General features: G+C 41.7%; 1 protein-coding gene across 2 annotated transcripts in view; it reads right to left on the bottom strand.

Moving 5' to 3' along the window:
- Positions 1–22232, bottom strand: part of LGR5 (leucine rich repeat containing G protein-coupled receptor 5) — a 253486-nt gene that overhangs the window by 141209 nt on the left and 90045 nt on the right. Inside the window, exon 2 of one of the 2 annotated variants that reach the window (XM_073651787.1) lies at positions 8138–8209. The exons of the other annotated variant lie outside the window; for it this stretch is intronic. Coding sequence (XP_073507888.1) covers positions 8138–8209 — 72 coding nt within the window. The remainder of the gene's footprint in view (positions 1–8137; positions 8210–22232) is intronic. 2 annotated transcript variants of the gene reach the window in all.

Genomic DNA, 22232 nt, shown 5'->3' with positions numbered 1-22232 from the left:
CAGCGTGAGAATTTTCCCACGCTGTCAGTGACGTGCATGAGGTGAGCTGAGTTCATTGGACATGACCTCGACTCATCTTTATGCCGTCACAGAGAGACAATGAGGAGCGCAAGAAAGCCTGCGCTTCTCAGTGTCTGCGGGATGACAGGCTGGATGGCAGCGTTCTGCTGCGGTCCAGCCTGTCATTTCGATGTAGCAGAGCTGAAGCTGTCGTGGGAACCATGGAAAGGTAAGGATGATGTTGGTTTATTATTTTTCTTTTATTGCAGGAGATCGTTGGCTTCAGATGGAATGGGCGTGATGGTAAGTATGGTTTAATTTAGAACAATAAAGAATTGTGTGTTTATTTCAATTAAAGGACTTTTTTCTGGGTGTTGTGTTTTTTTTAAATACTTTACTAGAAATTCATGGTGGTCATGTCTAATATTGGCGTGACCCCATGAATTTCGGGCTTAGGGCCAGCTGATAATGCCAAGCTGGCCTTAACCCCTTTATTACCCAGTGAGCCACCGCACCAGGGCCCTGGATGAGTTGGGTACAGCGCCAGAAGATGGCGCTTCTATGAACGCGCCATTTTCCGGGGTGGCTGCGGACTGCAATTTGCAGCGGGTGGGGCACAGAAAGCTTGGGCCTCCCTGCGCTGCAGATTCCAGCCCCCAGCTGCCTAGTTGTACCTGGCTGGACACAAATATAGTGCGAAGCCCCACGTCAGCTGCCTATTTGTACCTGTCCGGACACAACAATATAGGGAAGCCCTTTTTTTCTTTATTATTTCATGATTTATGTGTCCAGCCAGGTACAACTAGGCAGCTGGGGGATGGAATCTGCAGTGCAGGGAGGCCCAAGCTTTCTGCCCCCCCCCCCCCCCCCCGGTGCAAATTGCAGTCCGCAGCCACCCCGGAAAATGGCGCGTTCATAGAAGCTGGATGCTGTACCTGGCTGGCATACAAAAATATGGCAAAGCCCACGTCAAAATTTTTTGGAAAAATTAATTAAAAAATAAATAATAATTTAGGGACTGCATCTTTATTAACTCCTCAAATGTCATTTAGTGTTAAAATAAAGGATTTATTTAAAAAAAAATTGGCGTGGGATCCCCCATAATTTTAGGCTCTAGCGGAGGTTAAGCAGACAGCTGGGGCAGATGTTTTAAGCCTGGGAAGTGGGTAATACCCACGGAGCTTCCCAGACTACTAATATCAGCCCCCAGCTGAATACCTAGCCTTTACTAGCTATTAAAATGGGGGACCCCCCCAAATGACGTGGGGTACCCCCTATTTAATAGCTAGCAAAGGCTAGGCAGACAGCTGGGGGCTGATATTAATAGCCCAGGAAGGGTGCCATGAATATTGGCCCCCTCCCAGGCTAGAAACACCAGCCGTCAACCGCCCCAGAAATGGCGCATCCATAGGATGCGCCAACTCTGGCACTTAGCCTCGCTCTTCCACGCTGCCCTGGTGCGGTGGCAGGGGGTAATAGGGTTGGGGTTCATGTCAGCGCCAGCTGCCATGAAGCCCAGGTTAGTAATGATGGGCGTCTATAAGACACCCCCATTACTAACCTACAAAGTGTTAAAAAGAAAAAACACACTACACCCAGAAAAAAATAATTTATTTGAAATAAAACACACCATTTTATTTCATTCTTAGTTTACTAAAAAAAAATAGTTACCTGTCCACGTTCCTGCGCTGATCTCCCATGCACAGCTGTCACATCTGGAGATGGTGACAGCTGTCATTGCTGCTGTAAGCTCACACTGCCGGGAACACGTCCGCTCCCGGAAGCGGGAGCCACTGACAGAGGTCACCGGAGTGCATTCAGGCAGCGCAGCTCCGGAGACCTCCTTTACGGCACTGCTGTACCGTGGGAATTTCTCACGATACAGCAGGGCCGTAAAGGAGCTAACCGGAGCAGCGCTGCCTGAACTCCGGCGAACCCGCTTATGCAATGACGGGGCTGCTTTACGGCCCCATCATTTTAGCGGCGGCAGCGGTTCAGAGCGGTCACATTCTATGTGGCTGCTCTAAACTGGAGATCATCGTGGGACACTCGTGGACTACTACGGAGGGGTAAGGATAAGGTTGTGGTTTATTATTTTATATTTTATTACAGGAGATCGATGGCTTCAGGAATTAGGTGTCTAGGTGAGTATAGGTGTAGTTTTTTATTTGTTACTTTATTTTAGGTGGCGATCGGCGGGGACAGGTAATGTATTAACTAATTTATTGTAGGCAACCACTGGCCACCAATGACATGTATTTAAAATTTATTGGGTACACAGTAGGGCAATTTAAATAGCAGGATCAGGCTGATGGGAACTACTGCTCCCATCGAGCTGATCCTGCTGGCACGAGTGGACGGGGGACAGACATAGGCCGATGGGAGTAGTAGTGTCACATCGGCCTATGTCTGCCTGCACGCACATACCCGCAGACATCGCACAGACACCGCACACACTCGCAGACATCGCACAGACACCGCACACACTCGCAGACATCGCACAGACACCGCGCACACCCGCAGACATCGCACAGACACCCCGCACACACTCCCCGCACACACTCGCAGACACACGCACAGACACCCCGCACACACTCGCAGACACACGCACAGACACCCACACACACCAATCATGACGGGCTGATCGTCTGGGAGGTGAGGCTGACCTGTGCGGCCGTGGGAAAGTTCATGTGAGTTCATGCAATGCAGTCAAGCATGAACTCACGTGAACCCTCTGAGGGCACCGCGGCTACTTCAAATGAACAGCTGATCGGCATCACCCGATACCTCAGCTGTTCATTTGAAATAACCGGCGGGAAAGCGCAGCACAGAACGGGAAAGCCGGCGGTGAAGTCTTTTCACTGCCGGCTTCCCCGCCCGGGTCCTTCGCTCCCCGCTCCTTGGTGCTACGCTCCCTGCCCGGTCCTAACTTACGATCGGGATGGGAGGTGGCGAGGGGAGCGGAGGATCGGGGTGGAAGGCTGCGGGGAAGCAGTATGGGGCTGTGTGATTGTTTAAAAGCCGGCGGCTTTTTACTGCCCGCCGGCTTTTAAACGATCAGGAGAATTCTCCCACGCTGGGATGGCATTCTGATGACAGGCTGGATCTCAGCTGAGCGCTGCCATCCAGCTTGTCATCCTTCAGAGACACTGTAGAGCGCAGGCATTATGGGAACTTCCGATTCCAGTATTCGATATTGTAAAAGTATCGGAATTAAGTATCGGAATTCCGATACCGCGAATATCGGCCGATACCCGATATTTCAGTATCGGAATGCTCAACACTACTCATAATCCTTAACATTTTGCAGATAACTTATCTAACACTAAAATCTGACCCAACACACTGATGAAAATAGGTCTGAATGTCTGAATGAGACCTAAAAAGTATTTTATGCTTTTAGATGAGAACTGCCAACAATAGCAACCACCACTATCATTATGACTGTAGTGTGTGAAGTTATATGAAAAGACCTGACAACTGAGTTACAGTATTGGAAACAACTACGGTATATTGTTACTACTACTACTACACTACAGCTACTGCTACTACTACCACTACCACTGTATAATAGGGTGACATTTTGCAAAATGAGAAAAAAATGGGAATAATATTTTTCCTGTTGAAATTTGTTTTATCCAAGTAAAATATTTGTGTGCAAATGTCCAGCTCAGGTCAAGATATAAAAATTGATCAGATTAGTCCAAAATCGTTTTGTATAAATCCAGCTTTAGTGTATAAGTAGCTGAAGAAACGCTATGGGAGGAAATTTATAAACTGGTACGAAGAAAAAATGGATGTGTCATTTACGGAAACTAAGCAGGTAATTTATTTTGTTTTCCAACCTTCCCTTGCCATTATGGGTCGCACATATTTGTGTGTTTGCTCCATTTTTACTTTATAAATTCTACTATTTGTCATTTACAAGAAGATTGGTTAGAAATAACGCTGACATTTTACTATGCGGGTGAATAACCTTAAAGAATTAAATTCACTTGTGCCACATTCCAACACTCAGTCTATGCCAGTTAAAGCAAGCTGACATCACTGAGAAATGAATGCCAGTATAAACTAGTTCTAAGTCAAAGCGTAGCTCTGGTTTAGAGACACTATATTTTGAACGTCTGTAATAAGTATGGCAGTTGTAAAGAATCTGATTTCCCTTAAGCCATGGCAAGGGCACAATAGTGGCGATTCACTATGTCACTCACCATTGTTTGAAGATGTTCTAATTCAAAGCATCACTTCTACAGTGGAAATACAGCTTGCATTATGGCTTGCATGTTTCCTGAATAGGTTAGGGTTAATTTAGTAATATATTTGTATATATTACTAAGTCAATCCTTACTTATTCAATTGACATATAACTGTCTATCTGTCTATCTATCTCTATATAGTATATCACAAAAGTGAGTACACACCTCACATTTTTGTAAATATTTTATTATATCTCTTCATGGGACAACACTGAAGATATGACACTTTGATACAATGTAAAGAAGTCAGTGTACAGCTTGTATAACAGTGTAAATTTGGTGTGCCCTCTAAATAACTCAAACACACAGCCATTAATGTATAAACCACTGGCAACAAAAGTGAGTACACCCCTAAATGAAAATGGCCAAATTGTGCCCAATTAGACACTTTTCTTCTACGGTGTCCTATGACTCATTAGTGTTACAAGGTCTCAGGTGTGAATGGGGAGCAGGTGTGTTATATTTGGTGTCATCGCTCTCACACTCTCATACTGGTCACTGGAAGTTCAACATGGCACCTCATGGCAAAAAACTCTCTGAGGATCTGAAAAAAGAATTGTTGCTCTACATAAAGATGGCTGCGGCTATAAGAAGATTGCCAACACCCTGACACTGAGCTGCAGCAAGGTGGCCAAGACCATAGAGCGGTTTAACAAGACAGGTTCCACAAAGAACAGGCTCAACCAAAGAAGCTGAGTGCATGTGCTCAGCATCCTATCCAGAGGTTGTCTTTTCAAATCAGATGCATGAGTCCTGCCAGCATTGCTGCAGAGGTTACAGGGGTGGGGGGGTCAGCCTGTCAGTGGTCATACCATACGCCGCACACTGCATCAAATTGGTCTGCATGGCTGTCATTCCAGAATGAAACCTCTTCTAAAGATGATGGACAAGAAAGAATGCAAACAGTTTGCTGAAGACAAGCAGACTAAGGACATGAATTACTTGAACCATGTCCTGTGGTCTGATGAGACAAAGATAAATTTATTTGGTTCAGATGATGTCAAGCATGTATGGCGGCAACCAGGTGAGGAATTCAGAGACAAGTGTGTTGCCTACAGTCAAGCATGGTGGTGGGAGTGTCATGGGTTTGGGCTGCATGAATGCTTCCGGCTGTAGGGATCAACAGTTCATTTGTGGGAACCATGAATGCCAACATGTACTGTGATATACTGAAGCAGAGAATGATCCTCTCCCTTTGGAAACTGGGCAGAAGGGCGGTATTCCAACATGATAATGATTCCAACCATGCCTCCAAGACGACCACTGCCTTGCTAAAGAGGGTAAAGGGTGCTGGACTGGCAAAGCATGTTTCCAGACCTAAACCATATTAGGCATCTGTGGGGCATCCTCGAATGTAAGGTGGAGGAGCGCAAAATCTCTAACATCCACCAGCTCCGTGAAGTCGTCATGGAGAAGTGGAAGAGGATTCCAGTTACAACATGTAAAGCTTTAGTGAACTCCATGCCCAAGAGAGTTAAAACAGTGCTTAAAAATAATAGTGGCCACAAAAATATTGACATTTTGGGCACAATTTGGTCATTTTCACTTAAGGGTGTACTTACTTTTGTTGCCAGAGGTTTAGACATTAATGGCTGTGTGCTGAGTTATTTAATGGGCACACCAAATTTACACTGTTATACAAGCTGTACATTGACTACTTTACATTGTATCAAAGGGTCATATCTTCAGTGTTGTTCCATGAAAAGATATTACAAAATCTTTACAAAAATGTGAGGAGTGTACTCACTTTTGTAATATACTATAAATATGGTATTTATTGATAGATCCCTGTAAGATACCTAGCAGTGCATAAAAAGTCATGGTGCAATTACACTTTTTTTATACACGTTTATTTCCTTTGTCTGTATTGGAACAACACAGAAAAACAGAGAAAAAAGGCAAATTGAATTTAATTCCACACTAAACCCCAAAAACAAAATTGTTGGCACCCTCAACTTAATATTTGGTTGCACACCATTTGGAATAAATAACTGCAATCATTCGCTTCCTATAACCATCAAAAAGCTTCTTACACCTCTCATCTGGAATTTTTGACCACTTTTGTTTTGCAAACTAATCCAGATCTCTCATATTTGAAGGGTGGCTTCTCCCAACAGCAATTTTAAGATCTCTCCACGGGTATTCAATGGGATTTAGATCTGGACTCATTGCTGGCCACTACAGAACTCTCCAGCACTTTGTTTCCATCCATTTCTGTGTGCTTCTTGAAGCATGTTTGGGGTCATTGTCCTGCTGGAAGACCCATGACCTAGGACGTAAACCCAGCTGTATTAAACAGCGCACTACACTGCAACACAAAATCTTTGGTAATCTTCAAATTTCATGATGACTTGCACACAGTCAAGGCACCCCCTGCCAGAGGCAGCAAAACATCTTTGAACCTCCACCATTTTTGACTGTAGGTACCATGTTCTTTTCTTTGTAAGCGTCATTCTGTTTTCACTAAACACTAGAATGATTTGCTTTACTAAACAGCTCTACATTAGTCTTATCAGCCCATAAGACAAATTCCCAGAATGATTTTGGCTTATTCACGTACATTTTGGCAAAATGCAGTCAAGCTTTTTTATGTCTCTGTGTGAGCAGTGGGATCCTCCTGGGTCTCCTGCCATAGCGTTTCATTTCATTCATATGTCGACGGATAGTTTGTACTGACACTGATGCACCTTGAGCCTGCAGGACAGCTTGAATTTCCTTGGAACTTGATTTGCGCTCCTTATCCTCCATTCGGATTGTCCTGCTTTGCAACCTTTCATCAGTTTTTCTCGGCCGTCCATGTCCAGGGAGATTAGCTACAGTGCCATGGGTTGTAAACTTCTTGATTATGTTGTGCATCGTGGACAAAGAAACATCAACATCTCTGGAGATAGACTTGAGAACCAAAATTGTTGAAAAATATCAACAATCTCAAGGTTACAAGTCCTCCTCAGTCAGTTCTCTTCTCTTTCTGTTCTCTTTGCTTAATGTGGCACACACAGACACACAATGAAAAGATTGAGCCAACTTCTCCCCTTTTTATCTGGTTTCAGGTATGATTTTCATATTGCCACAGGTAAGTATGAATGAGCATCACATGCTTGAAACAAAGTTGTCTACCCAGATTTTTGGAAAGGTGCCAACATTTTTGGGGTTTTGTGTGAAATTATGTCCAATCTGCCTTTTTTTCTGATTTTTTTTTGCGTTGTTCCAATACACACAAAGGAAATAAACGTGTATAACAAAACATGTGTAACTGAAATAATTTTCTGGGAGAAATACTTCATTTTCTGGAGCAATTTCAAGGGTTCAACACTTTCGGCCATGACAGTGTATTATATTCTTCCCATTGCAAACCTGAAAATTAGTCACAACACAAGAATACAGTATGTTTGTGGATCTACAGTATATAAATTTAGCATGGGGCTCTCCTGAAGTCATATTTATAAAGAGTATTTTTTTTATTAAAAGAAATTAGCTTGAGTTATGCTGTAATAAAACTCACGTTTCAATGTTCATGACATAATCAAACCCAAACAACCGTTTTTCATTATAACTTTACTGTCTATTTTAATAAACATGAGAAGCCCTGAAATTTTTAATATCCTGCTGCTTAACTATTTCCAAGAAACTTTCCAGCTTAGGTTTTAAACTTTTATATTTGCATGATTTAGCCACTGCTTGCAAAAACCTATAGTCCTGTCTCTTGTGTATTTCTTCTCTCTACAAATCACATGGATTTTTGTTTTCAGTCAAACAAATGTTTCCAATATGTCTGCTGATCATGTCAGTGCTGACAGTTTTTGAAATGTTGCATCTCAATTTCACAGCAAATAAAGGACTATGGCTCCAAAGCATTGTAAAAATCTGGAAAATATACTTACAGCTCCACAAGATAATGCAAGGTATGCAGGGTGCCGGGGGGCAGCTTGGTTATATTATTCATACTCAGATCACTGCAGGTAAAGGAAAGAAACTGAGTCAGACTAGTAATTATAGTGGTGCAATTTCACAAACTTGGCACCAACTTTATACTTGTAAGTAGTGAAATAACAATAGTTTGTGCACTGTTCCTGATGTAACTGGGCTTGAGTTGAGCAAAAAGGTTAGCAGGGCACTGGTCAATTGGCTACAAATAACCAACATTTCCACAGGATTCTAGCTCAACGCTAAACTGGGCTCATTTTGACAGGAATTCCACAGGGTTTTTTTGTAGCATTTTATTAAAATTGCTGTTAAAAATACATTTCATATTATTTTTATGTTTCTCTTTCAATGATTGGTATGATGGTATTACTTGATCACCACTGCATATGCCGGTAATGTGGCCATGGTGTGGCAATAGCTGTCCTTGTACTTGTATAGTGGCATTAGTGGTATATTGGTCTTGGTATCAGATTTTGTTAAGTTAAAGGATGATGGTTATATTCAGACTCTATGTGGTGGTAATATATGGTCATGGTTTAACACATTTTTTTGAAAATGTATAGTGATATTATTGGTACCGTGGACTTTATTCAGCAATTATATTTGTTATTTTGTAACCACATGATCGTATTATTTAGAAATATTACTAAGTGAATGATCTTATTGCTGTGTTTTCCACAAGATTTATATGTTTTATCTTTAGTTTGTATGGGGAGCGAACACATATGTCTTTAGACTTAAATGGGACCAATGTATCTAAGCAACATGCTAGTGAGTGAGGGGGCCTGGTCCAAATTTTGCCCTGGAGCCCATAGGACTCTAGTTGTGGCACTGGATTTGGAACATGAAATCTTAACATTGCATCGGTCTACACTAGTATTTCCCAAACTATCGTCGTCACGACCCCCTAGCAGATTATCTTTTTAGGATTTCTCAATACTGCACAGGTGAGAGAAGCTGTGGTCATTTCTGATGGCTTGAAAATAATTCCATCACTAATGTAATACTAAGGAAATACTGAAATCATGATCTGTTGGGGTTGGGGGAAGTGAGGACTGTAGTTTGGGAAATACTGCTCTACAGGTATAATGCAATTACATCACAGTACAGGATTACCCCAAACAGATAATTAAACCAATGACACAGCACAGGAATCATGCAAACACTGATGTCACAGTAAAATAATATGCAGAATAATGTCATATCATTAACAATAATTGCAAAAAAGTTTTTTTTTAAATGTTTTTTATTGCATTAGTATCGAGATATATATCAGAAACTTTTTTTGTCATCTCAAATACTACAGGCGTGCTTCAATTAATGTTTTTCCTTTTCTTCTTTATCATACATCACTACCATAAGTCAATTGTAATGCTGCAGTGTAATGCTAAACTACTTAATACAGTAATAAAATTTATATATATATACAGTACAGACCAAAAGTTTGGACACACCTCATTTAAAGATTTTTCTGTATTTTCATGACTATGAAAATTGTACATTCACACTGAAGGCATCAAAACTATCAATTAACACATGTGGAATTATATACTTAACAAAAAAGTGTGAAACAACTGAAAATATGTCTTATATTCTAGGTTCTTCAAAGTAGCCACCTTTTGCTTTGATGACTTCTTTGCACACTCTTGGCATTCTCTTGATGAGCTTCAAGAGGTAGTCACTGGAAATGGTTTTCACTTCACAGGTGTGCCCTGTCAGGTTTAATAAGTGGGATTTCTTGCCTTATAAATGGGGTTGGGACCATCAGTTGTGTTGTGCAGAAGTCTGGTGGATACACAGCTGACAGTCCTACTGAATAGACTGTTAGAATTTGTATTATGGCAAGAAAAAAGCAGCTAAGTAAGGAAAAACGAGTGGTCATCATTACTTTAAGAAATGAAGGTCAGTCAGTGCGAAAAATTGGGAAAACTTTGAAAGTGTCCCCAAGTGCAGTTGCAAAAACCATCAAGCGCTACAAAGAAACTGGCTCACATGAGGACCGCCCCAGGAAAGGAAGACCAAGAGTCACCTCTGCTTCTCAGGATAAGTTTATCTGAGTCACCAGCCTCAGAAATCGCAGGTTAACAGCAGCTCAGATTAGAGACCAGGTCAATGCCACACAGATTTCTAGCAGCAGACACATCTCTTCAACAACTGCCTTCAATTTTGAATAAATCCCCAACAGTGTCACCAGCAAAGCACCACCACACCATCACAATTCCTCCTCCATGCTTCACGGTGGGAACCAGGCATGTAGAGTCCATCCGTTCACTTTTTCTGCGTCGCACAAAGACACTGTGGTTGGAACCAAAGATATCATATTTGGACTCATCAGACCAAAGCACAGATTTCCACTGGTCTAATGTCCATTCCTTGTGTTGTTTAGCCCAAACAAGTCTTTTCTGCTTGTTGCCTGTCCTTAGCAGTGGTTTCCTAGCAGCTATTTTACCATGAATACTGCTGCACAAAGTCTCCTCTTAACAGTTGTTGTAGAGATGTATCTGCTGCTAGAACTTTGTGTGGCATTGACCTGGTCTCTAATCTGAGCTGCTGTTAACCTGCGATTTCTGAGGCTGGTGACTCGGATAAACTTATCCTCAGAAGCAGAGGTGACTCTTGGTCTTCCTTTCCTGGGGCGGTCCTCATGTGAGCCAGTTTCTTTGTAGCGCTTGATGGTTTTTGCAACTGCACTTGGGGACACTTTCAAATTTTGCCCAATTTTTCGCACTGGCTGACCATCATTTCTTAAAGTAATGATGACCACTCGTTTTTCTTTACTTAGCTGCTTTTTTCTTGCCATAATACAAATTCTAACAGTTTATTCAGTAGGACTATCAGCTGTGTATCCACCTGACTTCTGCACAACACAACTGATGGTCCCAACCCCATTTATAAGGCAAGAAATCCCACTTATTAAACCTGACAGGACACACCTGTGAAGTGAAAACCATTTCCGGTGACTACCTCTTGAAGCTCATCAAGAGAATGCCAAGAGTCTGCAAAGCAGTCATCAAAGCAAAAGGTGGCTACTTTGAAGAACCTAGAATATAAGACATATTTTCAGTTGTTTCACACCTTTTTGTTAAGTATATAATTCCACATGTGTTAATTCATAGTTTTGATGCCTTCAGTGTGAATGTAAAATTTTCATAGTCAAGAAAATACAGAAAAATCTTTAAATGAGAAGGTGTGTCCAAACTTTTGGTCTGTACTAATATATATATATATATATATATATATATACATATATATATATATATATATATATATTATATACATACACACATACACTGCTCAAAAAAATAAAGGGAACACTTAAACAACAGAATACAACTCCAAGTAAATCAAACTTCTGTGAAATCAAACTGTCCACTTAGGAAGCAACACTGATTGACAATCAATTTCACATGCTGTTGTGCAAATGGAATAGACAATAGATGGAAATTATTGGCAATTATCAAGACACCCTCAATAAAGGAGTGGTTCTGCAGGTGGGGACCACAGACCACATCTCAGTACCAATGCTTTCTGGCTGATGTTTTGGTCACTTTTGAATGTTGGTTGTGCTTTCACACTCGTGGTAGCATGAGACGGACTCTACAACCCACAGAAGTTGCTCAGGTAGTGCAGTTCATCCAGGATGGCATATCAATGTGAGCTGTGGCAAGAATGTTTGCTGTGTCTGTCAGTGTAGTGTCCAGAGGCTGGAGGCGCTACCAGGAGACAGGCCAGTACACAAGGAGACATGGAGGGGGCCGTAGGAGGGCAACTACCCCGCAGCAGGACCGCTACCTCCGCCTTTGTGCAAGGAGGAACAGGAGGGGCACTGCCAGAGCCCTGCAAAATGACCTCCAGCAAGCCACAAATGTGCATGTGTCTGCACAAACGGTTAGAAACCTACTCCATGAGGGTGGGATGAGGGCCCGACGTCCACAGATGGGGGTTGTGCTCACAGCCCAACACCGTGCAGGACGCTTGGCATTTGCCACAGAACACCAGGATTGGCAAAGTCGCCACTGGCGCCCTGTGCTCTTCACAGATGAAAGCAGGTTCACACTGAGCACATGTGACAGACGTGACAGAGTCTGGAGACGCCGTAGAGAGCAATCTGCTGCCTACAACATCCTTCAGCATGACCGGTTTGGCAGTGGGTCAGTAATGGTGTGGGGTGGCATTTCTTTGGAGGGCCGCACAGCCCTCCATGTGCTTGCCAGAGGTAGCCTGACTACCATTAGGTACCGAGATAAGATCCTCATACCCATTGTGAAACCATATGCTGGTGTGGTTGGCCCTGGGTTCCTCCTAATGCAGGACAATGTCAGACCTCATGTGGCTGGAGTGTGTCAGCAGTTCCTGCAAGATGAAGGCATTGAAGCTATGGACTGGCCCGTCCGTTCCCCAGACCTGAATCCGATTGAGCACATCTGGGACATCTTGTCTCGCTCCATCCACCAACGTCCCGTTGCACCACAGACTGTCCAGGAGTTGGCGGATGCTGTAGTCCAGGTCTTGGAGGAGATCCCACAGGAGACCATCAGCAACCTCATCAGGAGCATGCCCAGGCTTGGGAGGGAGGTCATACAGGCACGTGGAGGCCACACACAATACTGAGCCTCATTTTGACCTGTTTTAAGGACATTACATCAAAGTTAGATCAGCCTGTAGTGTGTTTTTCCACTTTAATTTTGGGGGTGACTCCAAATCCAGTCCTCCATTGGTTAATAAATTTGATTTCCATTGATGATTTTTGTGTGATTTTGTTGTCAGCACATTCAACTTTGTACAGAACAAAGTATTCAATGAGAATATTTCATTCATTCAGATCTAGGATGTGTTATTTGAGTGTTCCCTTTATTTTTTTGAGTAGTGTGTATATATATACATATATATATATATATATATATATATATATATATATATATATATATATATATATATATATATATATATATATGGAGAAATATATATAGTAAGGTGGCAGCGGGACAGGTTGTGGAGGGGGGGGTATGTGTCCCCGAGGTGCCAAGCCTCGGTTATGTAGGACCCGGAGAGAAGGCTCCAGTACACATAGTGCTGAGAGTTATTTTAATAGACCTGGATTATGGGTCCGGGTTTTCCGAGCAGCTGGAAGAGCTGGGTGGGATCGGCTGCTCACTTGCCTCTAGTACAGGTCTGAAATGTTCTTATTTAAGGCAGCTGGTGCTGTATCACTCTGTGTGTTTTGCAAGGTGAGGAGGCCTTGCATGTGCTGCTCAGACCCTGCTGGAGTCAGAGAAAAGTACTTACATTTAAACAGCTGAGGCCATTCTTTATATGCAGTGGTGATTTCTAATTTTTGTTCGGTTATACCTTTTGTACCTGGAAGAGGCTGTTTTATATTGTTATCCTGAATAATTTATGGACATTTAATAAACCGCCTGTTTGTTTGAACCGACGAACTGCATCCCTATCTACAATATGTAGATACACATTGATATACATATAGTAATGATACAGTACAGATAAAATACAAATGATTATGCACACACAGTGACATTACAGCTCACAACACACATAATAAATTCGCCATACAATGCACACGATGATGTCATAGTACTGGAATAATTCAGTGATATTTTACTGATGTCACAACACAACAGTAATTGAAAAAGTGATGCTGCAGAAGAAATAGAATTAAGGGGCTGGAGGGGCACAACAAGTAACCTTGTTGCTCCACAGTAAAACTAGTAATGAAGCTCTATTTAATCTTGTGACAACGCTCGAACACACATAACAAATACAAATCTCATCCTTCTGTTATGCCAACAACGCCTAGACCCTCAGTCATTGTTTTTTTTTATAAAGTGCTTTACGAATGAGTCACACACTGGCACACAGTGTCCAGGAGTCTAAAAAATTGTAACAGTACTGGCTATGTGTGCATGAGGCCTTATCTCTGTATGTCAGAATAGAGTGAATTGCAGATTTTAACACTTAGGCCGGGGTTACACTACCGTACAACACGGCCGAGTGGTATGCGATAAAACATTGCATAGCACTCGGCCCAGTGTTATTCTATGGGCCACCTCAGATCAGCTATTATTTTCTCATGCCGGTTCGGCAGCGAGACTCGTTTCACTCGCACCCATACAAGTCTATGGATGCGAGTGAAACATCGGACTGCACTCGGATGTCAGCCCAGTACAGTCCGATATACGCCGAGTCAGGCCATGGAAGAGATGGAGAAATTACTTTCTCCGTCTCCTCCGCAGCTGTGCTGCGACAATCCTCTCATGCAGGAGAACCGCAGCACAGTAGCATGACACTCGGCTCCCGCTCACAGCAGAGCAGGAGCCGAGGGTCACTAGCATATCTCATCCGATGCTCTCGCACCGGATGCCATACGCTGTTGTGACTCCGGCCTTAAGCCACAGCCCCACTATCAATATTTGGTCAGTATTCGGTCAGTGTTTTTTCTCAGGAGTGGGAGCCAAAACCAGGTGAGGAACAATCAGAGAAAAGGTATAATAGAAACAAGTCACCAATTCTGTATTTATCACCCACTCATGGTTTTGGCTCCCACTCCTGAGAAAAAATACTGACCGAATACTGACCAAATACTGATAGTGGGACCTTGGCTTTAGGCTGGAGTCACACTAACGTATAAAAAATTGGTCCGATGTTGATCCAGAAAAGTAGGACGAGTGTCATGCGAGTACAATGCAATTTTACTCAACTAGCATCCGTATGACATGCATATGCAATCCGTATGCAATGCGTTTTTAACATCATCTTTTACATACAGCAATCTCTATGTAATTTAAAGTTAGTTTTCTAAGTAATAAAGCAATCTTATATTCAGATGTAGATAGATAGATGATAGATAATAGAGACAGAGAGATAGAGAGCTGTCAGATATTTAATAAGCTCTGTGGAGCTTATCCAGCAACTTTTTAGGAACAAATTTATAATAAAAATGGTGTGGGGTCTCCCCTATTTTTAATAACCAGCTAAGGGAAAGCAGACAGCTTGGGGGTGCTCTTAGTAGTCTAGGAAGGGGCCAATAACCATGGAGCTTCCCAGCCTATTAATATCAGCTCACAGCTGTCTGCTTAGCCTTTAATTGTTATTAAAAAGGGGGGACCCTAAAAAATGATGTGAGGTCCCCCCTATTTTTAGTAACCAGCAAAGGCTAAGCAGACAGCTGTGGGCTGATATTAATAGGCTGAGAATGTCCATGGATATTGGCCCCTTACAAGCCTAATAAGACCTGCCATCAGCCATCCCTGAAATGGCGCATCCATTAGATGCGCCAATTCTGGCGCTTAACCTTGGCTCTTGCAGATTGCCCTGGTGCGGTAGCAATTGGGGTAATTGTTTTGGGGTTGATGTCAGCTGTACAATGTCCGCTGATACCAAGCCCAGGGGTTAGTAATGGAGAGGTGTCTATTAGACACACATTACTAACCCCATAGTCAAAAGAAAGAAACACACACACACAAAAGTCCTTTACTTGTAAAAAACACTCCTTGACAATTGCCCTCTTTACCCATTTATTAGGCTAAGTGCCCACGTTGCGGAACTGAAGCATATTTTTTACGCTTCTCCCTGGCGGGAAAATCGCATGCGGATTTTACATGTGGTTTTCCCGCCAGGTAGAAGCGTTTGTGAGGCGTCTTATCATGCATTTCCGCATGCGGGTTATCAAGCACTTCTCCAAGTGATTTAAGCATCACTTGGAAAGTGCTTGACAACTTGTTCACACTATATAAATCCATGCAACCGGCATGGATTTATATAGTATGACCAAGTAATAGTTAAAAAAAAAAAGAATCAGAATGGTAAAAAATAAAAAAATAAAGTTTATACTCATTTTCAGATGCATTCTCTGCCCCGTCCGGAGTCTTGAGCGGCTCACACTGTTGTGTGCAGGACCTGCGGTGATGTCATTGAGTCATGTGATGGGTCACATGACTCAATGACGTGGCAGGTCCTTCACACAACAGCGCGACGGCGGGAAAACACCGGGAAAACATCAGAAGATAAGTATAAACTTTATTTTTTCTTTTTTTTACAGGTTCTTTGGTACCCAGGTCTGGATGAGAGTCTCCTCTCATCCAGACTTGGGTACCATCCGCACATTGATTCCGCTGCGCTTCCGCAAAATTAATGAACATGTTGCGGATTTTTGACCGCAGCATATACGCTGCGGAAAAATCCGCAGCATGGGCACTGACATTGCGGAATGCCATTGGGGACCATGGGGTGCGGATATACATGCGTTTTACAAGCGTTTACACTGCGGAAATTCCGCAGCATATACGCTTGTAATACGCAACGTGGGCACGCAGCCTTAGCATAAAAAAATAATCCACAGGGTCCGCTGAAGTACATATGGAGGTCTCATGACGATCCCTGACTCTGCTACATCTGGAAGCAGTGATGAGTGTGACATCAGTAACGTTACCATTGCAACACACTAAGAGTAGTGTGAGAACCAGTGGCAGTGACGAGCAGTGACGTCAGTAAAGTTATTGAAGTTCACAACTGCTGTATTGCGGTAACCTTACTGACGTCACATTTCACAGTGTGAGAACTTACTGCCGGTTCTCATGCTGCGAGCGGTGACGTCAGAAAGGTTACCGCAATACAGCGGCTGTGAACTGCGATAACCTTACTGACGTCACCGCTCGTCACTGCCGCTTGTTCACACGCTACTCTCAGTGTCGGGGATCATCATGGACCTCCATATGAACTTTGGCGGACCCTGTGGATTTTTTTATGGTAATAAATGGGTAAAAGAGGGTAAATGTCGGGGAATGTTTTTTACAAATAAAAGGACTTGTGTGTGTGGGTTTCTTTCTTTTGACTACGGGTTAGTAATGGGGGTGTCTGAAACTGGGCTTGACGTCAGCGGACATTACACAGCTAACATCAACCCCAAAACCATTACCCCGATTGCCACCACACCAGGGCAATAGGGAAGAGCCAATGCTAAGCCCCAGAATTGGAGCATCTAATGGATGTGCCATTTTTGGGGCAGCTGAGGGCTGGTCTTATTAGGTTGAGAAAGGGCCAATATCCATAGATCTTCCCAGCCTATTAATATCAGCCCGCAGCTGGACTCCACTCCATTTTTTTTATTTATTAGCTAAGCACATGTACAGTAAACTACACACGCAAAGGACTGATTGTATATCTCACTGATATATTTCTATCTATTATATATATATAGATATATTTCTATCTATTATATATATATATATATATATAGATATATTTCTATCTATCTATTATATATATATATATATATATATATATATATATATATATATATATATATATATATATATATATATATATATATATAGATATATTTCTATCTATTATATATATATATATATATATATATATATAATATATGAAATGTCGGGTTTCCTTTAAGATGTATGGTTAAAATCGTACGGGACACGTTTGGTCCATGTGCCGTGCGTTTTTTTTCTCGCACCCATTGACTTGCATTGGCGAGTGTTGTCTAATTCTCGCAGACAATCGCAGCATGCTTCGATTTTTTTTCTCTGTCCGATCCAAGCTAAGAAAAAGCTCGCAGATGAGCATTGACTCATTTACTAACATTGGTCAGAGTGCAATGCGATGTTTTCTCGCATTGCACTCGTCTGATTTATACGCCAGTGTGAGCGACTCCTTACAGAAAGATTCTTAGATGATGGAAAGAAAAGGTAATGGTCTGATAAACAATTGATCAAAAGATACAAGGTAGTATAATAATTATAATTATGAAACTGCAAGGTCTCTCTGAAGCAGACATTAAACTGATGACAGAACTATACAACTGTATTGTGCAAGCTTTTCAAAAGCAATTTGAAAATAGTCAAAAATAAAGGTAAAAAACGGAGCCTACCATGAGCAGAAACATTGCAAGGGTGAAATAAAGAGGATTTTTCACTAAGGAGTGTTGCCTCCCTATCCATTTTGGTTTGATGCAAGAGATCATGATCCAAGTCTTTTGAGACTTCAACCCATATATTAATTTCCATTCTGTGCTGCTGTTTTGTTCATTGATGGGACTAAAACAATGGATGAAAACAAAAAAGAGTGCAGCAGAGGAGAAATGCACCAAAATGAATGACTCAAAATGTCCAGACTTAGCTAAATATAGTAAACCAACAGAAAGTATTGCAATCCTAGTATTTCTCCAGTAAAGTCTTATGAAATATTAAAGATGGGTATATTTATAGGAAATTTACAACCATATGAATGTCCCTCTAAAAACGTAAAAAAATATGTAATATATCTACGGCAAAAATATTTCTGGGTCTAACATGTTTGTAGAAGAAAGTGCTGTAAGGATAAGAGTCTACAACTAATAGTAAAGTGCAGCAAAGTTCCCTGCAAGTTTAACCCCTTTACCCCCAAAGGCTGTTTGCACATTAATGACCAGGCCAATTTTTACAATTCTGACCATTGTTACTTTATGAGGTAATAACTCTGGAACGCTTCAACGTATCCCACTGATTCTGAGATTGTTTTTAGTGACATGTTGTACATCATGACAGTGGTAAAATGTCTTCGATATGACTTGCGCTACTTTGTTAAAAAAAAAATCTGAAATTTGGCGAAAATGTAGAAAATTTTGCAACTTTCAAACTTTGAATTTTCATGCCTTTAAATCAGAGAGATATGTCACACTTTATCTAGATGTGTGATGAGCACCATAACCCCCAGGTACTTTATAGAATTTTATAACATTGAGCTGTAAAAATTTAATTTTCACATTTTTCCTACAAAAATGTTTTTCAGCCCCAAATTTTGCATTTTCATAAGGGTAACAGGAGAAATTGCACCAAACCATTTTTTGTGCAATTTCTCCTGATGCACCTAAACAGTGGAGATCCCCCAACAAGTGACCCCATTTTGGAAACTAAACCCCTCAAGGATTTTATCAAGGGGTACAGTGAACATTTTGAACCCAGAGGTACCACACAGAATTTGATAACATTAGGTCATCATATTGAATATGTTGTCATTAGTCTTGAGCGTAAGTGCTCACTACTTGAGTTTGCATCGGGCACTCGGGTATGCACCAAGTATCGCGGGTGATTGAGTGACATGCTCGAGTCCCCGCCTCGCATGTTTCACGGCTGTTAGACATAAAAAAAAAAACATGCGGGGACTGTTCGTGTATGGCAGTCAATCCCCACAGTTTTTTTTTGGCTGTATAACAGCCGCAAAACATATGGGGCGGAGACTCGAGAATGTCACTGGAGCACCTGCGATACTCGGTGCATACCCGAGCCCCTGATGCAAATTCAAGTAGAGAGCACTTGCGCTTAACACTAGTCGCCATATCGTCATCATTTTTTTTCTTTACTTTTGAAAAAATCCCAACCCCAACACAACCCTAACACAAACCTAACACCAACCCTAATACAACCCTAACCCAACCCTAACACAATCCTAACCCTAACACAACCCTAATCCTAACCCTAACACAACCCTAATCCTAACACAACCCTAACCTATCCCGAGGGATCCAGTCACTATAATGAGGAAGCAGAGTTACTCTGGACTACGTCTGTCTTCTGTTTATCGGTGTCCTTTTTTTCCGAGGTTCACAAAACTGTGGCCGACGGCACTTTTATGCACGCCTAATAAAAAGAAGGACACCGTGGGCTCACAGGCCAGACGGCGTCCACGGTGCCTCCACCTGCCTCATTGCAAGGAATCTTCTGCTGGGGGTTCCGTCTGAATCACGTATTTCAGATATTTACACGGAAACCCCGGTTTAAGCGCTCAGCGCAGAATAAATGTGAGCTGAGCCACACTGCGATCTTTGGGAGGCAGAATGAACAAATCAGCAGCAGGTGAAGAATTGGTTTTATTTATTTTTTATGTCGTTCCTCGTGTGGTATAAGTGATTAGACGACTTTATCCTTCAGTCGGTGCAATTACAGCGATACCAGATTTATACTGGGGTTTTAATGTTTGGCAGCTGTCACACACTAAAAGACACTTTTTTCTGTTGCAAAGACTAGTTTTTGCATCGCCATATTTTGAGAGCTATAATTTTACCATATTTCGGCAGACAGAGGACTTATTTTTTTCAGGACAAGTTGACGTTTGTATTGGTACCATGTTCAGGCATGTGACATTTTTTGATCACTTTCTATTCCGATTTTTGGGAGGCAGAATAAACAAAAATAAACAATTCAGAATTTTTTTTTTTTATGCCATTCCGCGTATGGTGGTAAAACTGATAAGGCAGCTTTATTCTTCTGGTCAGTACGTTTACAGCGATACATTTACATAGTTTTTTTATGTTTTGGCGCTTTTTACACAATAAAAACTATTTTATAGAAAAAATAATTTTTCGCATCGCTTTATTTGGAAAGCTATAACTATTTTATTTTTCGACTGTTGGAGCTCTATGGCGGCTTGTTTTTTGCAGGACAAGATGCCGTTTTCAGCGGTACCATTTTTATTTACATTCATCTTTTTGATCGCGTTTTATTTCACTTTTTATTCGGTGGTATGATGATAAAGCACCGTTTTTTGCTTAGTTTTTTTATTTTACCGTGTTCACTAAAGGGGTTAACTAGTGGGACAGTATTATAGGTCAGGTCATTTCGGATGCGGCGATACCAAATATGTGTACTTTTATTGTTTTATTGTTTTTTTCATAATAATATTTATTTATGGGTACAATATATTTTTATTTTTTTAATTGTTTTTTCCATTTTTTAAAATATTTTTACAATTTTTTTTCCGTTTATTTTACTTTTTTACTATGTCCCGCTATGAGAATATCATTTTTACAGGCTGATCGCTTGTATAGCATAGGGATGCATAAGCATCCCTCTGCTTTGCTGACTGTCAGCGCTGCACTGACAAGTTAGATAGATCATGCACTACGCATGATCTAACTAACTTGCTGGTGCCTGGTGACCCGGATGTTGTCATGACAACAATGGGTCACCATGGCAATGTTCGGGACCCTGCAATGACGTCGCAAGTTCTCCGATCCAAAGTAAGAGGGGTTGTCTTACCTCTGCCTGCTCCCGAAATGCTGCGATCAACTTTGATTGCAGCATTTCGGGGGTCAATGTGCCGGGAGCGGTGCTGGACCGCTCCTGGCAACGGGTGTCAGCTGTCAGAATCAGCTGACACCCGGCGGTGATCGGACAACCACAGCCTCTATGTGGGTGCGATCGCCGAGACGTAATAATACGTACTTGGTCATTAAGGTCCAGGGCACAGGGACGTATTATTACCCCTCACTTCATAAATGGATTAAAAGCCCTCATACACATTAGACTAATGTTGGCCAAACCTGCCAATATCAATGGGTTTGGCCAAAATTTTAATCTGTATGGGAGCACAGGCCAACTGATCGTTGGGAGAGATGTCTATCGCGCATGTATGATTTCGGACTGCCAATTATTTTGCTCTCCTGGACATAAGCCCTTCCACATACGTCAAAGATTCATTCAAACATTAGACTGTGTTCACGTGTCATACAATAGATTTTTCCAAAAATCTGACGTAGAAATCCAAGGCTGAAACCCTGATGACTGGTGACCTAGATGTGGATTAGCCCTTCTGTAATTTAATTTAGCTAACCTACAGCTTTTCTATGAGGATTCTGGATCAATTATAAACACGCTGTGGATTTTAAAATTCTCTGTTGAGTTTTTCTGATGAATGCGAAAAGGGAAAAAAATTCCCTTTAACTTGCACTATCTATGGACTGTTAGTGGGATTGTCAAAATATAGGTGTAGTGTTTGCATCTAAATCCTGCCACAATCCTGAATGTGAGACCATAACCATATATTTAAATTTATCTAAAAAAGGCAGAAGCAGTCAGTCTACTGTAAGGCCCCCTTTATACGTCTGCTTAAAAAAACGTACACGTGAGAAGGTCCGTTTTAACTATCTGTCTGGTTTTCTGTTGGCCATCCGTGTGTAGGTGCGTACCATCTGCATGAACCATCTCTGTGCTGTCGATGTGAAAGATAATAGATAGCCAGATAGATAAAAATAAAAAATAGCAG

The sequence above is a fragment of the Phyllobates terribilis genome, unplaced genomic scaffold, assembly GCF_046119375.1.
Source record: "Phyllobates terribilis strain yellow unplaced genomic scaffold, ASM4611937v1 Scaffold_11__3_contigs__length_659146591, whole genome shotgun sequence".
In the NCBI taxonomy this organism is placed as follows: domain Eukaryota; kingdom Metazoa; phylum Chordata; class Amphibia; order Anura; family Dendrobatidae; genus Phyllobates; species Phyllobates terribilis.
Note: the sequence above shows the minus strand (reverse complement) of the source record. Positions and strands in the feature narration are given on the sequence as shown.